The sequence below is a fragment of the Neovison vison genome, chromosome 2 (assembly GCF_020171115.1).
Source record: "Neovison vison isolate M4711 chromosome 2, ASM_NN_V1, whole genome shotgun sequence".
Lineage (NCBI taxonomy): Eukaryota > Metazoa > Chordata > Mammalia > Carnivora > Mustelidae > Neogale > Neogale vison.
In genome coordinates this window covers 58336860-58358945 of record NC_058092.1, presented here as the reverse complement: position 1 = coordinate 58358945, position 22086 = coordinate 58336860, and the positions used below count along the sequence as shown (strand labels likewise).

The 22086-nt window shown below is 34.0% G+C and overlaps 1 protein-coding gene across 1 annotated transcript in view; it reads left to right on the top strand.

Annotated features, from left to right (window-relative positions):
* Positions 1 to 22086, top strand: part of LRRC40 (leucine rich repeat containing 40) — a 50008-nt gene that overhangs the window by 25506 nt on the left and 2416 nt on the right. Inside the window, exons 7-14 of the mRNA XM_044238454.1 lie at positions 617 to 789; positions 2062 to 2149; positions 2267 to 2312; positions 9627 to 9735; positions 13017 to 13124; positions 15454 to 15564; positions 18198 to 18275; positions 20581 to 20766. Coding sequence (XP_044094389.1) covers positions 617 to 789; positions 2062 to 2149; positions 2267 to 2312; positions 9627 to 9735; positions 13017 to 13124; positions 15454 to 15564; positions 18198 to 18275; positions 20581 to 20766 — 899 coding nt within the window. The remainder of the gene's footprint in view (positions 1 to 616; positions 790 to 2061; positions 2150 to 2266; positions 2313 to 9626; positions 9736 to 13016; positions 13125 to 15453; positions 15565 to 18197; positions 18276 to 20580; positions 20767 to 22086) is intronic.

Sequence of the window (22086 nt, the reverse complement as noted above, 5' to 3'; positions counted from 1 at the left end):
AAAAAAACCACTAATGAAAATGTTGAGTAACAACAAACTGATTGTAACTTTTTATGCTCATTCTGACTTATTTTAAAACTTTAAATTTTTTATCAGCATGGTTCTTGGATTTGTATTTTTATTATTCTGTAAATGTAACTACTAAATCATTTCTGTGCTTTGGTTTGTAAACTGGGAACTTTCTACCAGATTAAATCTTTAATTATTTTTTAAATTATCAGAAAATCCTTGAAAATGTTGTTTTTACCATTTTTTAAAAAGTTTATTTATTTGACAGACAGAGATCACAAGTAGGCAGAGAGGCAGGCAGAGAGAGAAGAGGAAGCAGGCTCCCTGCCTAGCAGAGAGCCGGATGTGGGGCTCAATCCCAAGACCCTAGGATCATGACCCGAGCCGAAGGCAGAGGCTTTAACCCACTGAGCCACCCAGGCGCCCCTGTTTTTACCATTTTTAACTTTGAATTAGCTTACTTGTAATTGATAACTTAGGCACGTTAGTAATTAGAAACTTACGTTTTTCCCATGTATTTTTCAGTGATTTGAAATTAAGACTTCAATTTTATTTTTATTACCTATTGAATATAGAAATACATAATGAGTCATCTTTGGTTTTGTAGGAATTACATGTAGGTGAAAACCAGATTGAAATATTAGGGCCAGAACATCTTAAGCATCTGAATTCTATCCTTGTGCTAGACCTGCGGGATAATAAGTTAAAATCTGTTCCAGATGAGATTACACTGCTACAGTCTTTGGAGAGACTTGACCTAAGTAACAATGATATTAGTAGGTAAGTTTAAAGATCAAAGGGATAAAAAATCATACCTGCATTTGCTTATAATCATAAATTAATAAGTTATTTAAGATTTGTAAAATACACGTAGAGATCTTTCTTCTCAATTGAATTCACTAAACATTTATTGAACAAGTATCATATGCAGACTTAAAAAGAATGGGTTAGAGTTGGTCCTTGGCATCAAGCTTAAAATACTAATAGAATCAGATATACTTACAGGTTAGTCTAATCTACTTAGAGCATAAACTAGGAAGTCAGGGTTTTTACCTGTTTATTCACTGGTCTATCTCTAACTCCTAGATCAGTGTCTGGGTATATAAAGGGTACCTGACAAATATTTGTTGAATTAAATGAATGTAAAGCCATGGGAGAGATAGAAAATGCTTTGAAGGCGTAAAGGAAATATAGGTATCAGCAATTTATTGAGAGGATCAGGGCAAATTTTGTGGAAGAGAAAATGTTCTTAGATGATCATTAGGACTGGGACTAGGATGAGACAAGTTAAGTGCTTAGAGCACAGAATTTAAGAGCACCTTCACCTTCAGGGTCATGCCTCACTCTAGTACCCCCATATGATCTTTAGAGGATGACCATGATTTTAAAGTGCATATGTACAGTGGTCAGAATGATTTACTTGGTGGGACAAAACTACACAAAGAAAACCTTGGAAGTTCAGAACTGAATTTAGGGCTTGAAAGGTAAATTGAGGCCGTATAGAAAAGGACCTTAAAATGCCTGTGAAGAGTAAGTTTTCATTCTTTAAGAGATGGGAAGCTCCTGAAAGATTAAGACAGAAGCAATTTGATTATAATGTCATTAAAAAATAAATTGGTATTGTGCATTGATCATAATGTTTGTGGGATGGGAGTGCTTTTGTACATGGGAAATAGTATTAGATTATTAGGGAAGAATTTCATTTGCTTACTTGAAGGATGAAATCAAAACATTTAGTATCCTTGAGTATTGGCTGTATTGAATCATTGATTCATTCAAATTTACTTTTTACAATTTTTTAGCAAATGTTTTGTAGCTCACCTTTTTTTTTTTTAAGCAATCACAATATGACGATTTCAGAACAAATCTGTTTTTTTTCTCTTATGTGTTCAGCATTTATTTCAAGGGGAGATATTTTAGACCTATGTTACTTGAGCTCTCTTTGACACTATTATGTATGGTTTCTTATATGTTGTTGTTTTAGAGTCAGCTGTTGGTTGAATTATACTTACTCTTCATGTTTTCCCTGAAATTGATTTAATCTTTTTGTAGTCTACCCTGTTCATTGGGAAAACTTCATTTGAAATTTCTGGCACTAGAAGGAAATCCTTTGAGAACCATACGAAGAGAAATTATAAATGTAAGCATATTGGGAATTCAGTTCTGATTTTTAAATTTGAAATTCAAATATGCCTGTTGGTCTCTGAAACTGCAAGGTATGTCTTGGTGAACATGTGTCTTCTCTCTACCTTTTCAGAAAGGAACCCAAGAAGTCTTAAAATATCTGCGAAGCAAGATTAAAGGTACTTTTCTATTTTTTCCTCTATTTTGAAGGATAATATGAAAGGCAGCGAAGTGCTAACAGTACATAAATTTACATGTATTTTGGGTGTAAATAATTAGAGGAAATAGTCCCTGGCAGGTGTGGTTGTAATTATGAATCCATATTGGTCATAAATATGCTGGAGTTATAAACCTATCCTTAAATTCATAATAATAATGATTTATCCTTAATTTCTTTGATTTGTTACAGTGTATCAATTGGAAAATACAACAAAGATTCAATAAGCATCCTAGTGCTTTAACTTTGAAAAAGCAAAAAACTTGACTTTTATAATATAGTATATGAATGCTATTGACTAGGAAGTATATTAATAGTTACTTGAGGGGTGCCTAGGTGGCACAGTGGGTTAAGCCTCTGCCTTCGGCTCAGGTCATGATATCAGGGTCCTGGGATCCAGCCCAGCTTTGGGCTCTCTGTTCAGCAGGGAGCCTGCTTCCCTCTCTCTCTGCCTGCCTCTCTGCCTACTTGTGATCTCTGTCTGTCAAATAAATAAAATCTTTAAAAAAAAATAGTTACTTGAATGTCTGCTTCATGCATAGTTTTGCTATATTCTAACAAGTGTAAAGATAAAACACATTTTCCAGGGTATATTAATTTAGCATGAATGTGTACCAAAAGAGAAAAATGATACTATACATTTAATTTTTATTTATCTATCTATTTATTGATTTATTTTTAAAGATTTTATTTTTATCTGAGACAGAGAGAGAGAGAGAGCATAAGCAGAGGGAGCAGAAAGCTCCTCTCTGAGCAAGGAGCCCTATGTAGGCCTTGATCCCAAGACCCTGGGATCATGACCTGAGCTGAAGGCATATGCTTAACTGACTGAGCCACTCAGTCGTCCCATATACATTTAATTTTTAATGCTTCACTAAAATTGTACTATATCCCAATTTTTATTTTATGCATATCATTGTAGGATACACTAGAGTATTAAAGAAAAGTGAGCTATACTAGTGTATTGCTGCATAACAAACACTCTACAACTTAGTGGCTAAATACTGTAACTGTTAATTTAGCTCAGGACTTTGTTGGTTATGCACAGCCTAACCTAGCACTGTATTGCCAATCAGTGTATGTAATATGAATAAGATAATTATATATTTCAGCAATTTTCATCTTCCTCCTTGACCTTCAAATCAAGTAAAATAATTTTCTAAGACTCTTATTTCCTGCCAATCAAGGAGTTCCCTTTCTTTTCTAGATATGCTTTCTCTTCCAGAAAAATTTAATTATTCTGATATGAATCAGTTAGAAGTCATATCAGAATAATCAAAAAAATTTTTAAAGACTGAATTTTTTCACAGTAGTTTTAGGTTTACAACGAAATTGAGAGGAAGGTACAAATATTTCCCATATATCCTCTGCCCCCACACATGCATAGCGTCCCCATTTATCAACATCATTTATCTGAATGGTACATTCTTTACCAAGGATGAACCTACATCGACACATTGTAATCATACTCCATAGTTAACCTTGGAGTTCACTCTTGTTGTAATATAGTCTATGGATTTGGACAACTGATACGTATTCCCCATTGTAGTATCATACAATGTATTTTCACTGCCCTAAAAATCTTCTGTGATATGCCTATTTATCCTCTTATCCCCTCTATCACCACGTATCTGGCAACCATTAATCTTTTTCTTGTTTCTGTAGTTTTTCCTTTTCCAGAACATCATGTAATTGGAATCTTTCAGATAGACTTCTTTCCCTTTGTAGTATGCACCTAAGTGTTTTCCATGCTTTTCATGGCTTGATAGTTCATTTTTCTTTAGCACTGAATAACCTATTGTCTGGATGTACTACAGTTTATTTATTCACCCCACTAAAGCAAATGTTGGTTGCTTCCAAGTTTTGGCAATTATGAAGAAAGCTATTCTTTTTTGCATGTGGATTTCCTGATGTTTTAGCACCATTTATGGAAGAGACCATCTTTACTCCATTGTATTATTGCCTTTGTTCCTTTGTTAAAAATGAGTTGACTGTATTTATGGGCTCTCCGTTCTGTTCTGTTGATCTATTTGTTCTTTTGGCAATTTGACACTGTTTCAATTTCAGTAGCTTTATAGTAAGTCTTTAAGTTAGATAGTGTCAGTCTTCCAACTTTGTTCTCTAATCAATATTGTGTTGGCTATTTTGAGTCTTTTGCTGCTTTATGTAAATTTTAGAATCAGTTTGTCACCATCCACAAAATAATTTGCTGGGATTTTGACTGGGATTGCATTGAATTTATAGATCAAGTAGGAAAGAAGGGACATCTTCGCAATATTGAGAACTTTTATCCATGAATACTGTCTCTCCATTTATGTAGTGCTTTGATTCATTCATCAGAGTTTTGTAACTTTCCTCATAGAGTTTTTAATACATATTTTGTCATATTTATATGTAAGTATTTCATTTGGGGGATACTAATGTAATTAGTATTGTATTTTTAATTTCAGGTTCTACTTTTTATTGATAGAAAGGAAAGCAATTTATTTATTTGTTTTTAAAAGATTTTATTTATTTATTTGACAGAGACACAGAGAGAGAGAGAGAGGGAACACAAGCAGAGGGAGTGGGAGAGGGAGAAGTAGGCTTTCTGCTGAGCAGGGAGTCCAATTCAGGGGTCGATCCCAGGACCCTGGGATCATGACCTGAGCCAAAGGCAGAAGACACTTAACCACTGAGCCACTCAGGTGCCCCAGAAAGCAATTTATTTTTATATATTGACCTTGTATCCTGCAACTTTACATAATGACTTATGTCTACGGCCATACCACCCTGAACGCGCCTGATCTCGTCTGATCTCGGAAGCTAAGCAGGGTCGGGCCTGGTTAGTACTTGGATGGGAGACATAATCACTTACTAGTTTCGGGAGGTTTTTCTTGTCACATCTTTTCAACTTTCTACCTATGGTCATGTCATCTGTGAACAAAGACTATTTTTTGTCCCCCTTCCCAATTTATATACTTTTTATTTCATTTCCTTACTGTATTGCATTAGCAAGGACATTTCAGTATGATGTTCAGAAAGAATGGTAAGAGGAGGCATCCTTACTTTGTACCTAATCTTGGGTGGAAAGCTTCAAGTTTCTTACTATTAAGTATGATGTGAATTGTAGGTTTTTTGTAGATACCTTTTATTAAGTTGAGAAAGTACTCCTCTATTCCTAGTTTGCTGAGCGTTTTTAATCATAAAGGAGTGTTGGTGTTTGTCAGATGTTTTTTATGCATCTCCTGATATGATAATATACTTTTTTTTTCATTTTTGCAATTTTTATTATAATTCCTGGTTTTTTTTAATTTTTTCAATTTATTTATTTTCAGAAAAACAGTATTCATTATTTTTTTACCACACCCAGTGCTCCATGCTATCCGTGCCCTCTATAATACCCACCACCTGGTACCCCAACCTCCCACACCCCCACTTCAGACCCCTCAGATTGTTTTTCAGAGTCCATAGTCTCTCATGATTCACCTCCCCTTCCAATTTCCCCCAACTCCCTTCTCCTCTCTAACACCCCTTGTCCTCCATGATATTTGTTATGCTCCACAAATAAGTGAAGCCATATGATAATTGATTCTCTCTGCTTGACTTATTTCACTCAGCATAATCTCTTCCAGTCCCGTCCATGTTGCTACAAAAGTTGGGTATTCATCCTTTCTGATGGAGGCATAATACTCCATAGTGTATATGGAGCACATCTTCCTTATCTATTCGTCCGTTGAAGGGCATCTTGGTTCTTTCCATAGTTTGGCGACCGTGGCCATTGCTATGGACCCTCAACTCTATGGTCAATTAATCTTCGACAAAACAGGAAAAAATATACGGTGGAAAAAATACAGTCTCTTCAATGAATAGTGCTGGGAAAACTGGACAGCTATATGTAGAAGAATGAAACTCGACGATTCTCTTACACTGTACACAAAGATAAACTCAAAATGGATAAAAGACTTCAACGTGAGACAGGAATCCATCAGAATCCTAGAGGAGAACATAGGGAGTATTCTCTTCGATATCAGCCACAGCAACTTCTTTCAAGATATGTCTCCAAAGGCAAAGGAAACAAAAGCGTAAAGGAACTTTTGGGACTTCAACAAAATCAAAAGCTTCTGCACAGCAAAGGAAACAGTCAAAAAAACAAAGAGGCAACCCATGGAATGGGAGAAGATATTTGCAAATGACAGTACAGACAAAAGGTTGATATTCAGGATCTATAATGAACTCCTCAAACTCAACACACATGAAACAGGCAAACATATCAAAAAATGGGAAGAAGATATGAACAGACACTTCTCCCATCAAGACATACAAATGGCTATCAGACACATGAAAAAATGTTCATCATCATTAGCCCTCAGGGAGATTCAAATTAAAACCACATTGAGATATCACCTTACACCAGTTAGAATGGCCAAAATTAACAAAACAGGAAATAACATGTATTGGAGAGGATGTGGAGAAAGGGGAACCCTCTTACACTATTGGTGGGAATGCAAGTTGGTGCAGCCTCTTTGGAGAACAGTGTGGAGATTCCTCAAGAAATTAAAAATAGAACTTCGCTATGACCCTGCAACTGCACTCCTGGGTATTTACCCCAAAGATACAGATGTCGTGAAAAAAGGGCCACCTGTACCCCAATGTTTATAGCAGCAATGGCCACGGTCGCCAAACTATGGAAATACTTTTCTTTTTTTATCCTGTTGTTGTGAAGCATTACATGATTGATTTTTGAATGCTGAACTAGACTTATATACCTGGGTTAAATCCCACTTAGTCACCAGTGTATAACTTTTAAATACTTTTTAATATTCAACTTGCTAGTATTTTATTAAGGAATTTTGCATATATGTTCATGAGACATCCTTTGCCCAGTTTTTAATTTTTTTAATCTTTTTATTATTGAGTTATAGTAATTCTTTATGTATTCCGGATAGAAATGTCTTGTCAGAAGATGGGATCAGGAGGGAGACAAACCATAAGAAACTCCTAATCTCACAAAACAAACTGAAGGTTGCTGTGGCAGTGGTAGGGAGAGGGTGACGGGGTTATGGACATTGAGGAGGGTATGTGATATGATGAGTGCTGTGAAATGTGTAAGTCTGACGATTCACAGACCTCTACCCCTGTGTTTTCCGTGTTGAGTTTAATATGTTAATAAAAGTAATTAATAAAAAAAAAAAGAAATATCTTGTTAGATACATGATTTGTAAATATTTTCTAGTATTTTGTGGGTCTGATTTTTCATTACTTGGTGGTGTCCTTTGAAATACAAAAGTTTTTTTTTATCTTTTAATTTTGATGAGGTCAATTTATTTTTCTCCCTTTTTTGCTTATGCTTTTGGCTTTATGTCTAAAAATCCTTTGCAAAAACCTATTTTATGAAATTGTTTCCTATAGTTTCTTCTGAATTTTATACTTTTGCTCTTATATTTAAGTACTTCGTTAATTTTGAGTTGTTTTTTATATATGGTATGAGATAAAGATCCACTTTAATTCTGCATGTGGCTATCCAGTTTCCTTGCACCATTTTTTGAAAATGCTATTCTTTTCTCACTGAATGGTTTTGTCATTTTTGTTGAAAATCAGTTGACCAGAAATACAAGGTTGATTCTGGACTCTCAATTTTATTCCATTGATCTGTATGTCTATCCTGTGCCAGTACTACAGTCTCTTGATTACCATTGATTTATAGTAAGTTTTGAAATTGGGAAGGGTAAATCCTTTATTCTTTTTTCTCAGTCTTGTTTTAGCTATTTTGTGTTTCTTGCAATCCCACATGAATTTTAGAATCAGTTTGTTGATTTCTACAAAAAGTCAGCTAGGATTCTGATACGGCTTACATTGAATCTGTAGATCAATTTAGGGAATATTGCCAACTTGTGTTTTTTAATTAAAAAGTCAGTAAATGTACATGGAGAAAAAATTCAACCAATATACAAGGATATATAATGAAAACAAAATCTGTCTCTTGCATAGTCCCCTCCCAATGGATTATGGACTTCCTGTTTATATTCTTGATGCTGATTATTAAAAGTGGCTGTTTGGAAAGTAGTGGGAATAGTCTATGTCAATATGTTGTCATGCGTCTACACATATATTTAAAAACTAAAGCTGGGTTTTGTTGCTGGTTTAATGCTGCCTATCTGCTGATGTAACCTGGCAATATATATTACATCTCTTTAAAATGATGTAACCAAAATGCAAGTGTACTTCTAAATACTAAAGCATTTGCTTAATACTAATAAATATCTTGATGTCTTTTATTTCTATTTGATACTGTCTTTTATTCTCTGCTCTTTCTGTGAACAAAATATCCATATGATATTTGCATTAGAACTACTAGCTTAATGATTATTGATTATTGAATAATTAATGAGCTTCATGCAAGAGAAATATACTTCATAGTATTCAACAAATGTTCATTAAATGCCTACTGGGCTGAAGCAAGATCAGAGATATTACTAACTGTTTTATGTTCTTTTGGTATGCCTTATGCTGTTAACATATGATGAATGCTAGGACTATTTAATTTTCTTCACATTGTTAAAAATTAATAGTTTTTTTGTTTTTTTGTTACTTCTGTCTAGATAGTTTGAAGTCTCTTTTGCCAAAAAGTCACAAAGCCATTTCTTTTTGATGTGTATGAGTTGCTTTGTTCTTTATATACCATATAATGGCAGTGTTAAACAGTCTTTGGAAACTAGTAAGAGGTGTGTGAGTAGGCATGTATGTTAGGAAATACCTATTGAAAATAAAGTCTTGCAATTGCTGAAAAAAAAAAAAAAACCCTCTTAACATAAATAATGTACCAGAAGCTTACCTGATTATGTAAATCCCTCAGTTTCAAGTGATCAAGGATAATCAGTTGCCATATGTCCTAACTTAGAAGATCAGTATATTCCTATTTTGTAAACATTTGTGGGAAGTTAATATTTTTCCTTTGTTAATAAATTCCCTCTAATAGACCATAATATTTTTCTTAAAACGAAGGTTTAGTGTCATTGTTTCTTATGAGAGATTGTAGTTGTTCTTTGAAGGTTCTTTTCTACTCCTAAATTTTCTTGGTAGGATTTATTAAAAGATTTTAAAGCCATATTGTAGTAATTTTATCTATTTTCTGCTAATTAAATATTAAATTCTAGACCTAGATTTGAGTTATTAGAAATAAAGCATATAACTAAAGGCATTCTTACCAGTAACATATAGAAATCATGTATTCCATTTTTATATATAAATGACTTTATAATATATATATTCAATTCACATAACTTTCTCTTGCCAGATGATGGACCAAGCCAAAGTGATTCTGTTATTGAGACTGCCATGACACTACCAAGTGAATCCAGAGTCAATGTACATGCTATCGTCACATTAAAAATATTAGACTATAGGTATGTAATTTTCTCAAACACTACAAAACATATAGAAAACTTTGAGAAATAATCCTTCACATAAAAGGAAAGTTGGTGAGGAAGAATTCATCAGAGTATATTTGCACTTAGATTAATAGCAAGTGATGCAAAAACAGTGATGAGATAAAAGCATATTAAAAGTCAGTGAACTTAAATACCATTCCTTCAGTGATTTATATTTATTATGCTTAAGAGATAGATGTTTATTAATATTGACATTTTATAATAAAGAACATTTTGTTATAAAAAATAAGATGAAAGTACTGTTTGGTAGTAAAGTTTTTTGACTCAGTAAACAGTATCAAGAGAGGATTTTATATTGGGAAAGACTCTACTAGTAAATAAGAAATTAATATCAGTTAGTTAATGAAGACCTTAAGCAGGCAAAGCTTGAGAGGTTGTACCCCATTAATACATCTAAGCCAAGTAATATGCCATAATAATATTATACTCTAGTACATACGTATTAAACCTGGAACAGTTGCTATATTGGTGTATAAGTTGATATAAAAGTCTAAAAATGTTTATATTATGGAAATGTATTTGATTGGGGAAAGAAGATACCTATGCAAATATTGTTAAGTATTCTTTCAGTACTATCTAGGCAACAATGATAAAATTAACCAATGCTGTCAAAGCTTCTACAGTGATTGGTTCATGTCTGGATATTGTAATGAAAATACAAAAGGATACAGACTAAAGTTCAAGTCAGATGACCAGAGTTATTCAGTTATCTAACAGTAAGCATTGGTGTCTGGCCTCTTTTTCTGACTGTGTCAGTAGGAACCACTGACCTTCTCAAAGGTCAGGATACAGTTTCCAGTTAAGATCTATTGTTTCATTCACATTGTTTCCACCTCTGGTCTAACACTCTTTGATGAATGTAGAAATCCCTGATCTAAGCCAGCTTCCTTCCTTGACACTGTAACACAAGATGTACTCTAACATATTTATATTTGTATCCCTCTTTTCTCATAGCATAGCATGGTAGCATGCTTCTCTTCCATATTATATACCCATTTATTACTAGATATTTTTGGAACCTACTAGGTTTCAAATCCTATGCTAGGTGTCATAATACACCAAATGATGATGAGACAGACTTGATTCCTGCCTTAGAATTTTTTTTTCTCTGCCTTCATTCCCTCATTCCTGAATGGAAATGATTTATTGTGTCTGTGTTCTGTGCTAGGCAATGTACTAAGTATTTTACACATGCTGTTGCTTTTAATCTTCCAAACAATCTATAAAGTAATATTGATACAATTTTATTTGAGATAACAGTTCCCACTTTTTAAAGTCACAAATATCAGGGCGCCTGGCTGGCTCAGTTGTTAGGCGTCTGCCTTCAGCTCAGGTCCTGGGCAGGCTTAAGTCATGATCCCAGGGTCCTGGGATTGGGCCCCGCATCAGGCTCCCGGCCCTGCGGGAAGCCTGCTTCTCCCTTTCCCACTCCCTCTGCTTGTGTTCCCTCTCTTGCTGTGTGTCTCTCTATCACATAAATAAATAATATCTTAAAAAAAATAAAAATAAAAACAAAGCCATAGATATCACAAAAGTGTTTTAAAGATAGCACTGAAGACCATACATCTTATATTGTTTTGATTCTAAATTTATTATAATTTATTTTCCTCAGAGACTTTAATTGAAAAGGAGTATTCCATTTAAAATATAAATGATTCCCAATATCAAAGCATAAATGCCTTCAACTAAGTTTTTTTGAAAGAGTATAATCTTCAGTGTCCGATTACGATAAATCAGTTCCCCATGATTTGAGCATTTCTGATTAAAAAGATAAAAATCTTATTGACACATAGAAGATAGGGCCGTACAGCAGAAGTAGAAGGTATAAAAACTGAAATTTAGGCTGTCTTTTTACCTATCTGTATTACAGTGCCTTTCTTACAGGTTTCTCTATATTGGACTTTATATGTAATAATTATTTTCTTATTCATAAAGTCATTAATTTGGCATTCCATCAGTAGTATTTCTAAGTGGATGATGTATTAGGTATTGAAAATTATAAAAGAAGAATGTGGGGACAAATGGCTAATTATAACATCAACAAATTGTTAAATCTGCAAATGTCAGAGTACTACTATACTTTCATTCAAGATTAATTGTATGCTTTATTGAAAATCTTATTGAAAAGGAAATTTATTTACATTTATATTTGCAAAAGGTCTGGCCCACATAACAGTCAATAGTTCTTCAGATTCTAATTTCACAGAACTGAGGTTAAGAGAAAGTAAATTTTAAAAAAGCTCCTTAGGGCGCCTGGGTGGCTCGGTGGGTTAAGCCGCTGCCTTCGGCTCAGGTCATGATCTCAAGGTCCTGGGATCGAGTCCCGCATCGGGCTCTCTGCTCAGCAGGGAGCCTGTTTCCTCCTCTCTCTCTCTCTCTCTCTCTGCCTGCCTCTCTGCCTACTTGTGATCTCTCTCTCTGTCAAATAAATAAATAAATAAATCTTTAAAAAGCTCCTTAATGGTAAAACCAGGAATGGTTTAGTCTAAGGCCACTACCCTGTCTACCTTGTCACATGCTTAAAGATAGAGAAGTTGGCTTAGAAACTGTTTAGTATAATGTTGAACTTTTATTTTTTAATTTGTATTTATTTTTTTAAAAGGTTTTATTTATTTTACAGAGACAGAGCACAAGCAGGGGGAATAGCAGAGGGAGAAGGAGAAGAGGCTCCCTTCTGAGCAGAGAGGCCAATGTGGGGCTCGATCCCAGGACCCTGGGATCATGGCCTGAGCCAAGGCAGATACTTAAGTGATTGAGCCACCCAGGTGCCACAGTGTTGAACTTTTAGAAATGATTGTTACCTTGCAGCAAGTTAACTATATAGCTGCATAAAGTTGGCAAATAGTCCCTGAGAAAAGGAATGGCAACAGCTTTAAAATTATAGATTAGTTCTATTCTGAGGTAGAGGAATCCATTTACTATTTACTGTCCATTACTATGTGATTTCTAAACATCTTGGACTCTGAAGATATATCTAGTTTTATTCACACCGAGTATGTGAATGCTCAGAAGGTATGGTACAATGTACTGTGATACAATATGTTGTCTGAATTCTTAATGGTGAATATTTTGTGAGTTTGTAGGTTTTTGTGGCATTCTTCTTCAGTGTTCTTCATAAGCAACTGCCTTCTGCGTTGAAAATACAAAATCTTTAAGGGCCTTTAAAAGTGAAAAGTAATAATCATATCTTTCTGGACTACTAAGGATGATGCATTTTTAAACCATTTTTCATTTAGTGATAAACAAACAACTTTAATTCCTGATGAAGTATTTGATGCAGTGAAAAGCAACATTATCACTTCTGTTAACTTCAGTAAGAATCAGCTATGTGAAATTCCTAAAAGGTGAGAATTGTTCATGATGTCATTTCTGTTAAGTTGTGACTCATTTCAGTTGTGTTTGTATCTCAGTGACACGAATAATGATTTCTCATGTTTTTTTAATTTAAAACATATGTAGGGTTTTTTTCATTATTGATATTTGAGGGATTTAACAAATTACAATTAAGTATTCTCTGAGACATATTAACATCAGTTCTGAGAGGTATATAAGTTTTTTAAAATTTGGTTTCTTTTCCTTTTATATTTTAAACCTGGAAAATAGGTATTAGCATTATTAAAAGTATAAATTTTTCCATGTAATGAAATACTAGAGGAAAAGTTTTAAGATACCATCCAAAGCCAGGTCCATGTGGATTAATAGGAGTTTTTATTTTGGGCTGTATGTTAATGAATTGCTAAGCCACTGAATTTTTCACTGATAGTAAAAGCAATAAAAAACAGATAATCCTGTTAATATTTTCCTCCCAGAAAAGGATTCTTTACTATCAAATACTAGAAGTCATGTGCATTGTACTTGTTCAATATGTCTTTGTTGATATTAGTTATGGCAAATCTTTAGGTTATGAGAGAAAATTAGTTTAGTATGATATGGAACTTTAAAATAATTGTTATCTTGCAGTAAACTATATACCCAAAGAAAGCTGACAAGTAAAGCAACAGTAGGGCAGATAGAATAGATAAAGAACTTGGACAATGGACTCAATTGCTTGTATCTGTAACCCAGATCAGTGAGCTGTGTGGCTTTCAACAGGCTAACTAGCTGCTCTTAGTTTCCCTACCTATGATGTAAAGATACTAGAGTACATATTTTATAAGAATTAAATAAAATGACATAATCCACACAGAGCATTTAACCAGTACCTGCACTTAGTAAGCACTTAAGTACTTTAAAAAAAAAAAAAAAGGTGATTGGGAATATAAAATTTGACTGTCAAAAACATTTTTTCGATGTTTAAAATTTTTAAATAGTCAGACAAACTTTAACTTGCTTTCTGTTTTGCAGGGCCTAGTTTGGAGAATATAGATCTTAAAAGTAAAATAACTTAGAGATTCCATAGCAAAAAGAGATCTATTTCATCTCCTCTCTTGTTTAAAGGGCTCTGAGAATACTTGATAGAAGAACTGAACAGTTAGATTTGCTCTCAGGATACGTTTGCCTGGGGGATCCTGGGTCAAAACTGGGAATGAAGATGGAAGGAGTTAAAACACATCACCTTATTACTTACTTTCTCATTTTACCTCAACCTGGTAATTCATATGCAAAATAATATGGTATTCTGTTACTCCATTATTTCATCATATTTTTGGCAATTTAGATGACCAAAGAAGAGATAGTAAGGACATAACTTGATTTAGAGAGTTTCTGAGTAATTTTCCTTTAATTTTTTTTTTCACAAGTCATACATTTCCTTATATGATTTCCTGATTGTGAAAATAATACTTACTCATAAAATTTTGGACAAAATCAAGGGACAGATCTTTTGTAGTCCTATTGCTATTCATGGCATGTTTTATTTCAAACTGTTTCCCCTTTAGAATTATATTTACAATTTGTATCTTAACTGGTTTATTTGTCCTAAGTGTTTTCCTATGTTGTAAACAATATTTTAAAAATATTGTTTATATTACAATATACAATATATATAATGTACTATATACTACAAGTTGATTATGGCAATAAATAAAACAAAACATACTGTTTTTTTTTCAACCAGATTTCCAGAAGAATTACCTAAAGGAGTATAGCTCTCAGTACATATATCAAAAAACTTTCCAAAAAAGTTTTATCAGTTACATATCCAAACTCATCTTTCTTTAGCACAGCAGTTGATAGTCTTTCTTTCATATGGTTTCATTTCTTGGCAAATCATATCTAACATTTTTTGTTCTTTTAGTTAATAACATCCTTTAAAATCACTAAGGTTGAGTAGACTTACTTAGCAATAGTTAAGTCTACTCTTTAAGTCTTTGACTTAAGTTGTGTAGTCATGACACTTACCAAACCTAGGAATTAACTTAGTATTCTCTTGAAGTCATGATTAATCTAATGATAATTTGGACAAAAAATACTATACTTTAATAATGTTGACATATCATAGTTAAAAAACTTTCTGAAGTACTCAGATACAGAGACTATTATAGTATGCAACCTAAAAAAAAAAAAACCTGTTATAGAATACAAACTGATTGAAATTGTGAGAAAAGTAAAAGTTACAGAAAATCTTAACTTGCAAAAATAATATAGGATTTTTTCCTCCTATTGTTTGCTTGTAGTTTTGAAGTTCTGACAGTGAATTCAAGAGCTAACATTTTTAAATTACTTTTGTTTCAGAATTGTGGAACTGAAAGAAATGGTTTCTGATGTCAATCTCAGTTTTAATAAGCTTTCCTTTATATCCTTGGAATTATGTATGCTTCAAAAATTGACTTTTTTAGATCTCAGGTATTTATTGATGTTACTGCTTCACTTTTTCATTATAACTTGTCTTTGAGTTTTGCCTAACATTTACTGTTCCCTCATGTTTCCTAAGTAAGTGTGGAAATTACTCTTTAGTTTATTAATTATGTCTTAGGACAAATCTAAAATTAAGCATTTAGGAAATCTTTTAATCAAATATCTATCATTTGTAGGTAGTTTTTAAGTTAAATAAGAAATAATTCTTTAAAATAGTAGAGCATATTAACACATTCTTTAAATTCATGCTTAAGCAAAATTACAAATAACCCATGGAAAATGTTTGTGTCCTGTTTTTCCTTTTCTGAAAATAAATAGCATAAAACTGTCAAAAATCCTGTGCTAGCATAGAGGATAGCATGGCTTCTCTTAAGAAGAACCTATTTGGTTTCAAAATATTACAGTAAACATTCAAGGTCAGAAAGAAAGAAAAAGACCCCAAAGACTGGCAACAAAAGGGAAGAAACTATTTAAGACTACAGAAGTAATAGGAAGTTTAATTTAAATATGTCCTAAGTTGAAGTGACAGGATCAGAATCGCCACAGTTCTTTGAGGGTAATAATAAATGACTCAGAGGTAGATAGTCAAATATTTATTTGTTTGGGCTTTAAGTCTTTATTTGTAAGCTATAGCTCTATTATCTACACTTCCTACTCATGTATAATTACTAGGTGTGCTTTTAGTTTATTTCAGCGGTAGCTCTTCTTGATCTGCTCAAGCAATAGGTAAATAACAATAAGCTGAATTATATCTGAGGATTTTTCTACCTATAGACGCTTTTTTTTTTTTTTTTTGGCTTTTGGGATTAAAGCAAATCTACTAATACTCTGCTCCTTTTAAATGTAGAATTGCTTCTGTTTTGGGGTGGCAGTTACATTGGCAAAGCAGTGTAAAACCATATTGTAGGTCAGTATTAATGGAGAGGAGAGAATGGATTAATGCACTCATTACTGCTCTCTTTATTTTTGTCCCATTCTTCAGGGGGTGTGTGTGTATGCCATTGTTTATAGTTTTAGGTTTCTAATTGAGTAATGTACACTTTTGTTTATTTTATTTTATTTTTTAAAAATTTATTTGACAGAGAGGGAGAGAGCACAAGTAGGGGAGAAGCAGAGGGAGAGGGAGAAGCAGGCTCCCCACTGAGCAGAGAACCTGATGCATGGCTTGATCCCAGGACCCTGAGATCATGACCTGAGCCGAAGGGAGTCACTTAACTGACTGAGCCACCCAGGCGTCTCTAACGTACACTTTTTTCCTGATACCAGTAGGTATATAAGACTCTAGGAAAAGGATAGAAACCACCAGTAGGGTTATTTGGTACAGCTTAATAAAGACATTAGCTGTACAGAGAAAAGAAAAAACATAGGTGTAGAAAGTATGACTAACATATTAGTAGGCTTGACTTCTGAACACAAAAAAATTTAGAGAAAATTACCCAGTTGTAATAGGTAATAACTGTCTAGTTGAATATAATTTTCTCACAATATTTTCTATTATAAGTAATTAAATGGGCTCTAGAATCCTTCCGCCTTCTTGTTGTTAACCTTTCTTTTAATATTGTTCCCAGATCCTTCTAACAATAAATGAGATTCTGTTTACACCCATGCTTCATTCTAAGAATCTTAAAAAATACATGCATTGGGCAAATTGAAATTTTAAACTTAGGGGAGAAATGGACTTAATTAATATCTGCAGTAGAAAGCCCCACTTTCTAAATATATAGAATCGTATCACTTTCCTCTTTCATTTTTTTTTCCATAAAATTTTACAGTTCTGCTTAGAGTAGAATTTCATGTCTGTATGCAAGATACATGTGTTAAACACCAGTCAAATATTTGTGGAATCAAACAATGTGGCATGATTTCAAGGGCCCTATCTGTGAGACATATTTCTGATCAATTTGAAAGAAATAGTAATTAGTTCACAATGTTTTGCCCTATTAAATGTATTACTAAAGAGTTGGTTGCTTTATAGGTTGTGTATTGTCTGCCTTTTTTTTTTTTTAAGATTTTATTTATTTATTTGACAGATAGAGATCACAAGTAGACAGAGAGGCAGGCAGAGAGAGAGGAGGGAGCAGGTTCCCCGCCGAGCAGAGAGCCCGACACAGGGCTCCATCCCAGGACCCTGGGCTCATGACCTGAGCCAAAGGCAGAGGCTTTTAACCCACTGAGCCATGCAGGCGCCCTATAGGTTGTGTATTGGTATTAGGATTTGGCACACTAATCAAATAACTGAGGCAGTTGACTGATTCAGAATTCTCAGGACTCAGCCTTAATGAGATCAGACCAAGGACTAACAGAGCTATGTAATTTTTTTTGTCTGATCAACATTTTATTTTTTTAAGATTGTATTTATTTACTTTGAGAGAGAGCATGCATCAGAGAGAGAGTACCACCAGAGGGAAGGGGCAGAGGGAGAGGGAGAAGCAGACTCCCTGATGAGCAGGGAGCCTGATGCGATTTGAGACTCGATCTCAGGACCCTGGGATCATGACCTGAGCCAAAGACAAATGTTGAACGAACTGAGTCACCCAGGCACCCTGATCAACACTTTAATTATAAATTAAAATTATACGTATTTTCAAACGTTGTAAATCATCTTTTTCTTTTCAATTTAGGAACAATTTTTTAAATTCTTTGCCTGAAGAAATGGGATCACTGATAAGACTACAAACAATTAATCTATCCTTTAACAGGTGAGAGATAGAACAGACTAATCTATGACTAAGAATTTTTATGTAGAGAATTTGAAGGACTTAGAGAGTACACCTAAAAGAGCCAAATAACAAAGCCCCATGTGTTTACTTTATTTAAATATCCAGGTTTATTTTCACAGCCGATATCCAGTAGACTTTTTGTTCCTTTTAACAATTTTAAGAAACTTGTAGCCAAATAGGAAGACAGATATGTAAATAAGTAATGAGGATTGCTATAGTGAAAATGTAGTGCATAGTAATGCATAGTGCATAGTGCATAGGTAGAAGTGTTTCCTGAGATTGCCTGAAGGCAGAGGAGATAGCATTGCAACTAAGACTTAAAAATGCGGTATCAGCCAGACACTCGGGAACAGGGCATCCCAGGCGGAGCAACTGGCATGTACTAAGGCACAAACATAAGAGCATGGTGTGTTTGGGACAGCTCAAGAAGTTTTCTATGGCTTGGGCCATAAAGGAGGTGGGGAATAAAGGAACAGAGAGAACAAATGAATTTGGGCACGTGAGCAGTAGTGAGTCCTGTCAGAGCTTTGTATGCCAACTGATAGATTTTATTCCTCAGTCTGAAGATGCTGCTAATAATTAGGAGTCACTAGTATTTATTTGGGTCTTATTATCTGCTGACACAGGACTAAGTACATATATTATCTCATTTAATCCTCACAAAATGTGGTTTTCTATCATTATGAGGATTAAAAGTTAAGGAAATCATCCTGAGTGTCTATAAAATTTCTCCATGTAGGTATTCTTCCTTAGTTCGCTTTTACTTCTTGTGAGACAGTATTACTGCCAGTATATTAAGTAAATATTAGATATTTATGTTTTGCTAAGGTTCATATAAATACAACATTATAGATCTGAGGTTTGAGCCCTGGTGGCTTGCCTCCAGTGGTTGGGCTCTTAACAACTATATCATTTGTTTTGTATAATGCACTTTGATTTTGGTAACAATCTAAATATTAATAGCTAACGTTTGTTTACTGTATTCCAGCTGAAATATAATCATTCAGTTCTTATAACAAGTGTGTAAGTTTAGTACCATTATTATTCCTCATTTGCAGTTAAGGAAGCTAAGGCAGAGTGATGTGTCTAAAATATTGCCTGTCTAAATTTCTATCTGTCTGCTTCATTATTGCTAGTGGTTTTTCAAGTGTAGGTTATATCATTGTTGTCATTATTTAAAAATATATACACTTCTCAGATCTCTGCTAATTTTTATTTGTGAACTGAACTATCAGTTCTCTGTTGTCTAGTGAGTGGTCAGTCACATTGTCAAGTAATGTCTTAGGGAAGATAGCAAAAGCTAACCCTAACTTCTGTGTCAGCAGGTGAGCAACATCTTTTTAAATTACCTTATTCATGCATTGGTGGGAAGAAGAGGAAGGACTGCTTCGGGGCAGTGTGGTCCCTCTGTACTCCTAGTTATTAACTCTCCAGTCACTCTGGAACTTCAGAGCTGTCTTGAATTTATGCTTGCTATTGATTTTATCTATTTATCTTTCCTCCCTTCTTCCTTCCTCTCTTTTTCCCTCCCTCCTTTCTTCTTTCTTTTCTTTCTTCCTTCTACATCAAGGCAGCAAAAGAAGGGCAGTATAGGAAAGTAAAAAGGCCACAGCTATAAATCTCTCCTTCGGTTCATCCGTGGTCTTTTCTAGTCCATACCACAGTTTATCTCACACTGAAACCATGCCAGCCTCTGTCCCCCAAAGATCCTCAATAGTGTTGCATTAATTGCTGATACTGCTCTGATAGCACTCAGCCTTCCCTTCTTTTTTGTGACATCTTCAGTGTTGCTTTGGATGAGCAAGCAGCAGTCCATGTTAGTCATCTTTTCAAAAACCAAAAATGCACACATTTTGGAAGCTTCCATCTACGTAAAATACAACTTTCTAATATTTACTTAATATATTGGTAGTAATTCTGTTTCATAAGAAGTAAAAGCAAACTAGGGAAGAATATCTGCATAGGGACATTTTATGTAGAATCTCAGGAGGATTTCCTTGTCTATTAAATGTGAAAAGAAAAACATAGGAGAATTTACTCTAAACTTTTGTTGCATTTGCACAATTAATAGAAAATGTTACAAGTCTATGTAGTTAACATATATTTCAAGGTTTCTAAAATCAGTTCATTTTCTTAAAATTTGAATACAGGACTTAAACCAAGTATAAAATAAATTACCCTAAAGGAAACCATATCATGGTATCAAACTTAAGATCATCTATTTGAAGGAATGATTTTTGCCTTGATCCCAATATAGTTAGGTGTTCTGTTCATATTTTAATAGGTTCAAAATACTACCTGAAGTTCTGTATCACATCCCCACACTTGAAACAATTTTGATTAGTAACAATCAGGTTGGATCTGTAGACCCTCAGAAAATGAAGGCAATGGAAAATCTGATGACATTGGATCTTCAAAATAATGACCTCCTACAAATTCCACCAGAGCTTGGTAATTGTGTGACCTTAAGGTAACTACACCATTCTACTCAGTGTTTCCATTTATTTGATCAATTCATAAGTTGTTTCTTTACTCTTGTTGAGGTACTTTCACAGGAAAGTTGAATTAAAAAATTTAATGTTGTGTTAAAAATAACAGGTAGCAAAATCCAGAATCCCAATTCCATTTATTAAGTTTTACCAAATAATATATTTTTAAGTTTTGTTTGTATGGTATAATATATGTGTACATATAATAACTGTTTTTGGATACTTTTGTCATCACTGTGTATATGTATAACTTGAAACTCCACTGCAAAAAAATGTCAGGGAAATATAAACTCCCCAGTTATGCGTACAAGGTTTTTTAAAAATCTGATTACAGACTATCACCATTTATTTCAAGGCCAGCATGGTCTTTCTTATTCTTTGTGTTGACTGTTACCTTAGCCTCAAATGCCTCTACCCTGCTTTTATCAGTTATCAACCTAAATATCATCTTTGAAAACCTTCCCTCTTCTCCAAGCAGAGTTAGTCCCTCCCTCTGATTTTCCATCCTGCTTTGTTTGGACTCATTTGTATCATTTCTTTTTCCTCCTTTAGAAAAGAGTTGTTGTGCCTAGAACACAGAAAGCACTCAATAAGTGCTTGTTAAACAAATAAAAAGAGAGTTTAAGATATTGATAGAAAGCCAAGTACTTAAGCAGAATGTGTCAAAAGGAATTTAATTATTGAAAACTATATATGAGGGGCATATTTTACGAGGGCAGCACTGACATCTGCTTTGGTGCCTCATATTAGTGAATTTTAAGAGGCAAATACAGTTTGTTCTTGTTATTTGCAGTAGTTATATTTTATAAAGTCTCCGTAAACACCAAATTAGTGAATACTGAACCATTATTGCTAGGGGAAGTATAAAGTTAGGCTCTTTCGAGACTCTGATCACCTTTCATGAACTAGTCAATGTGGAACCTTGTTAAATGTGTTTTTCTGTATTTAATATTATTTATTCATTAACATTAAACTATGGCCAAACAACACTATAATTCATGTCTGAATGAAGTTTATCTGGTATATATGTTTTCTCAGAAAGGCACACAACAGCCTTCTTGCGTTTAGGAAAAGTAGACAACACTTCAGCACTACTCTTGCAGGCCATTTTAAACAGTTACATCACCAACACAAAGTACAAAAATGCAAAAACTGTTCCATGACTAAGTAGACCACAGAAAGGACACTTGATTACAGTGTGAGAACTGACACAAGAAGGGAGATATCACCTTTCTGACCTCAGCTGAGAATGTGCCGAGTGATTGACTCAAATTTTTTGCTCTGTGCATATCCAAAAATGA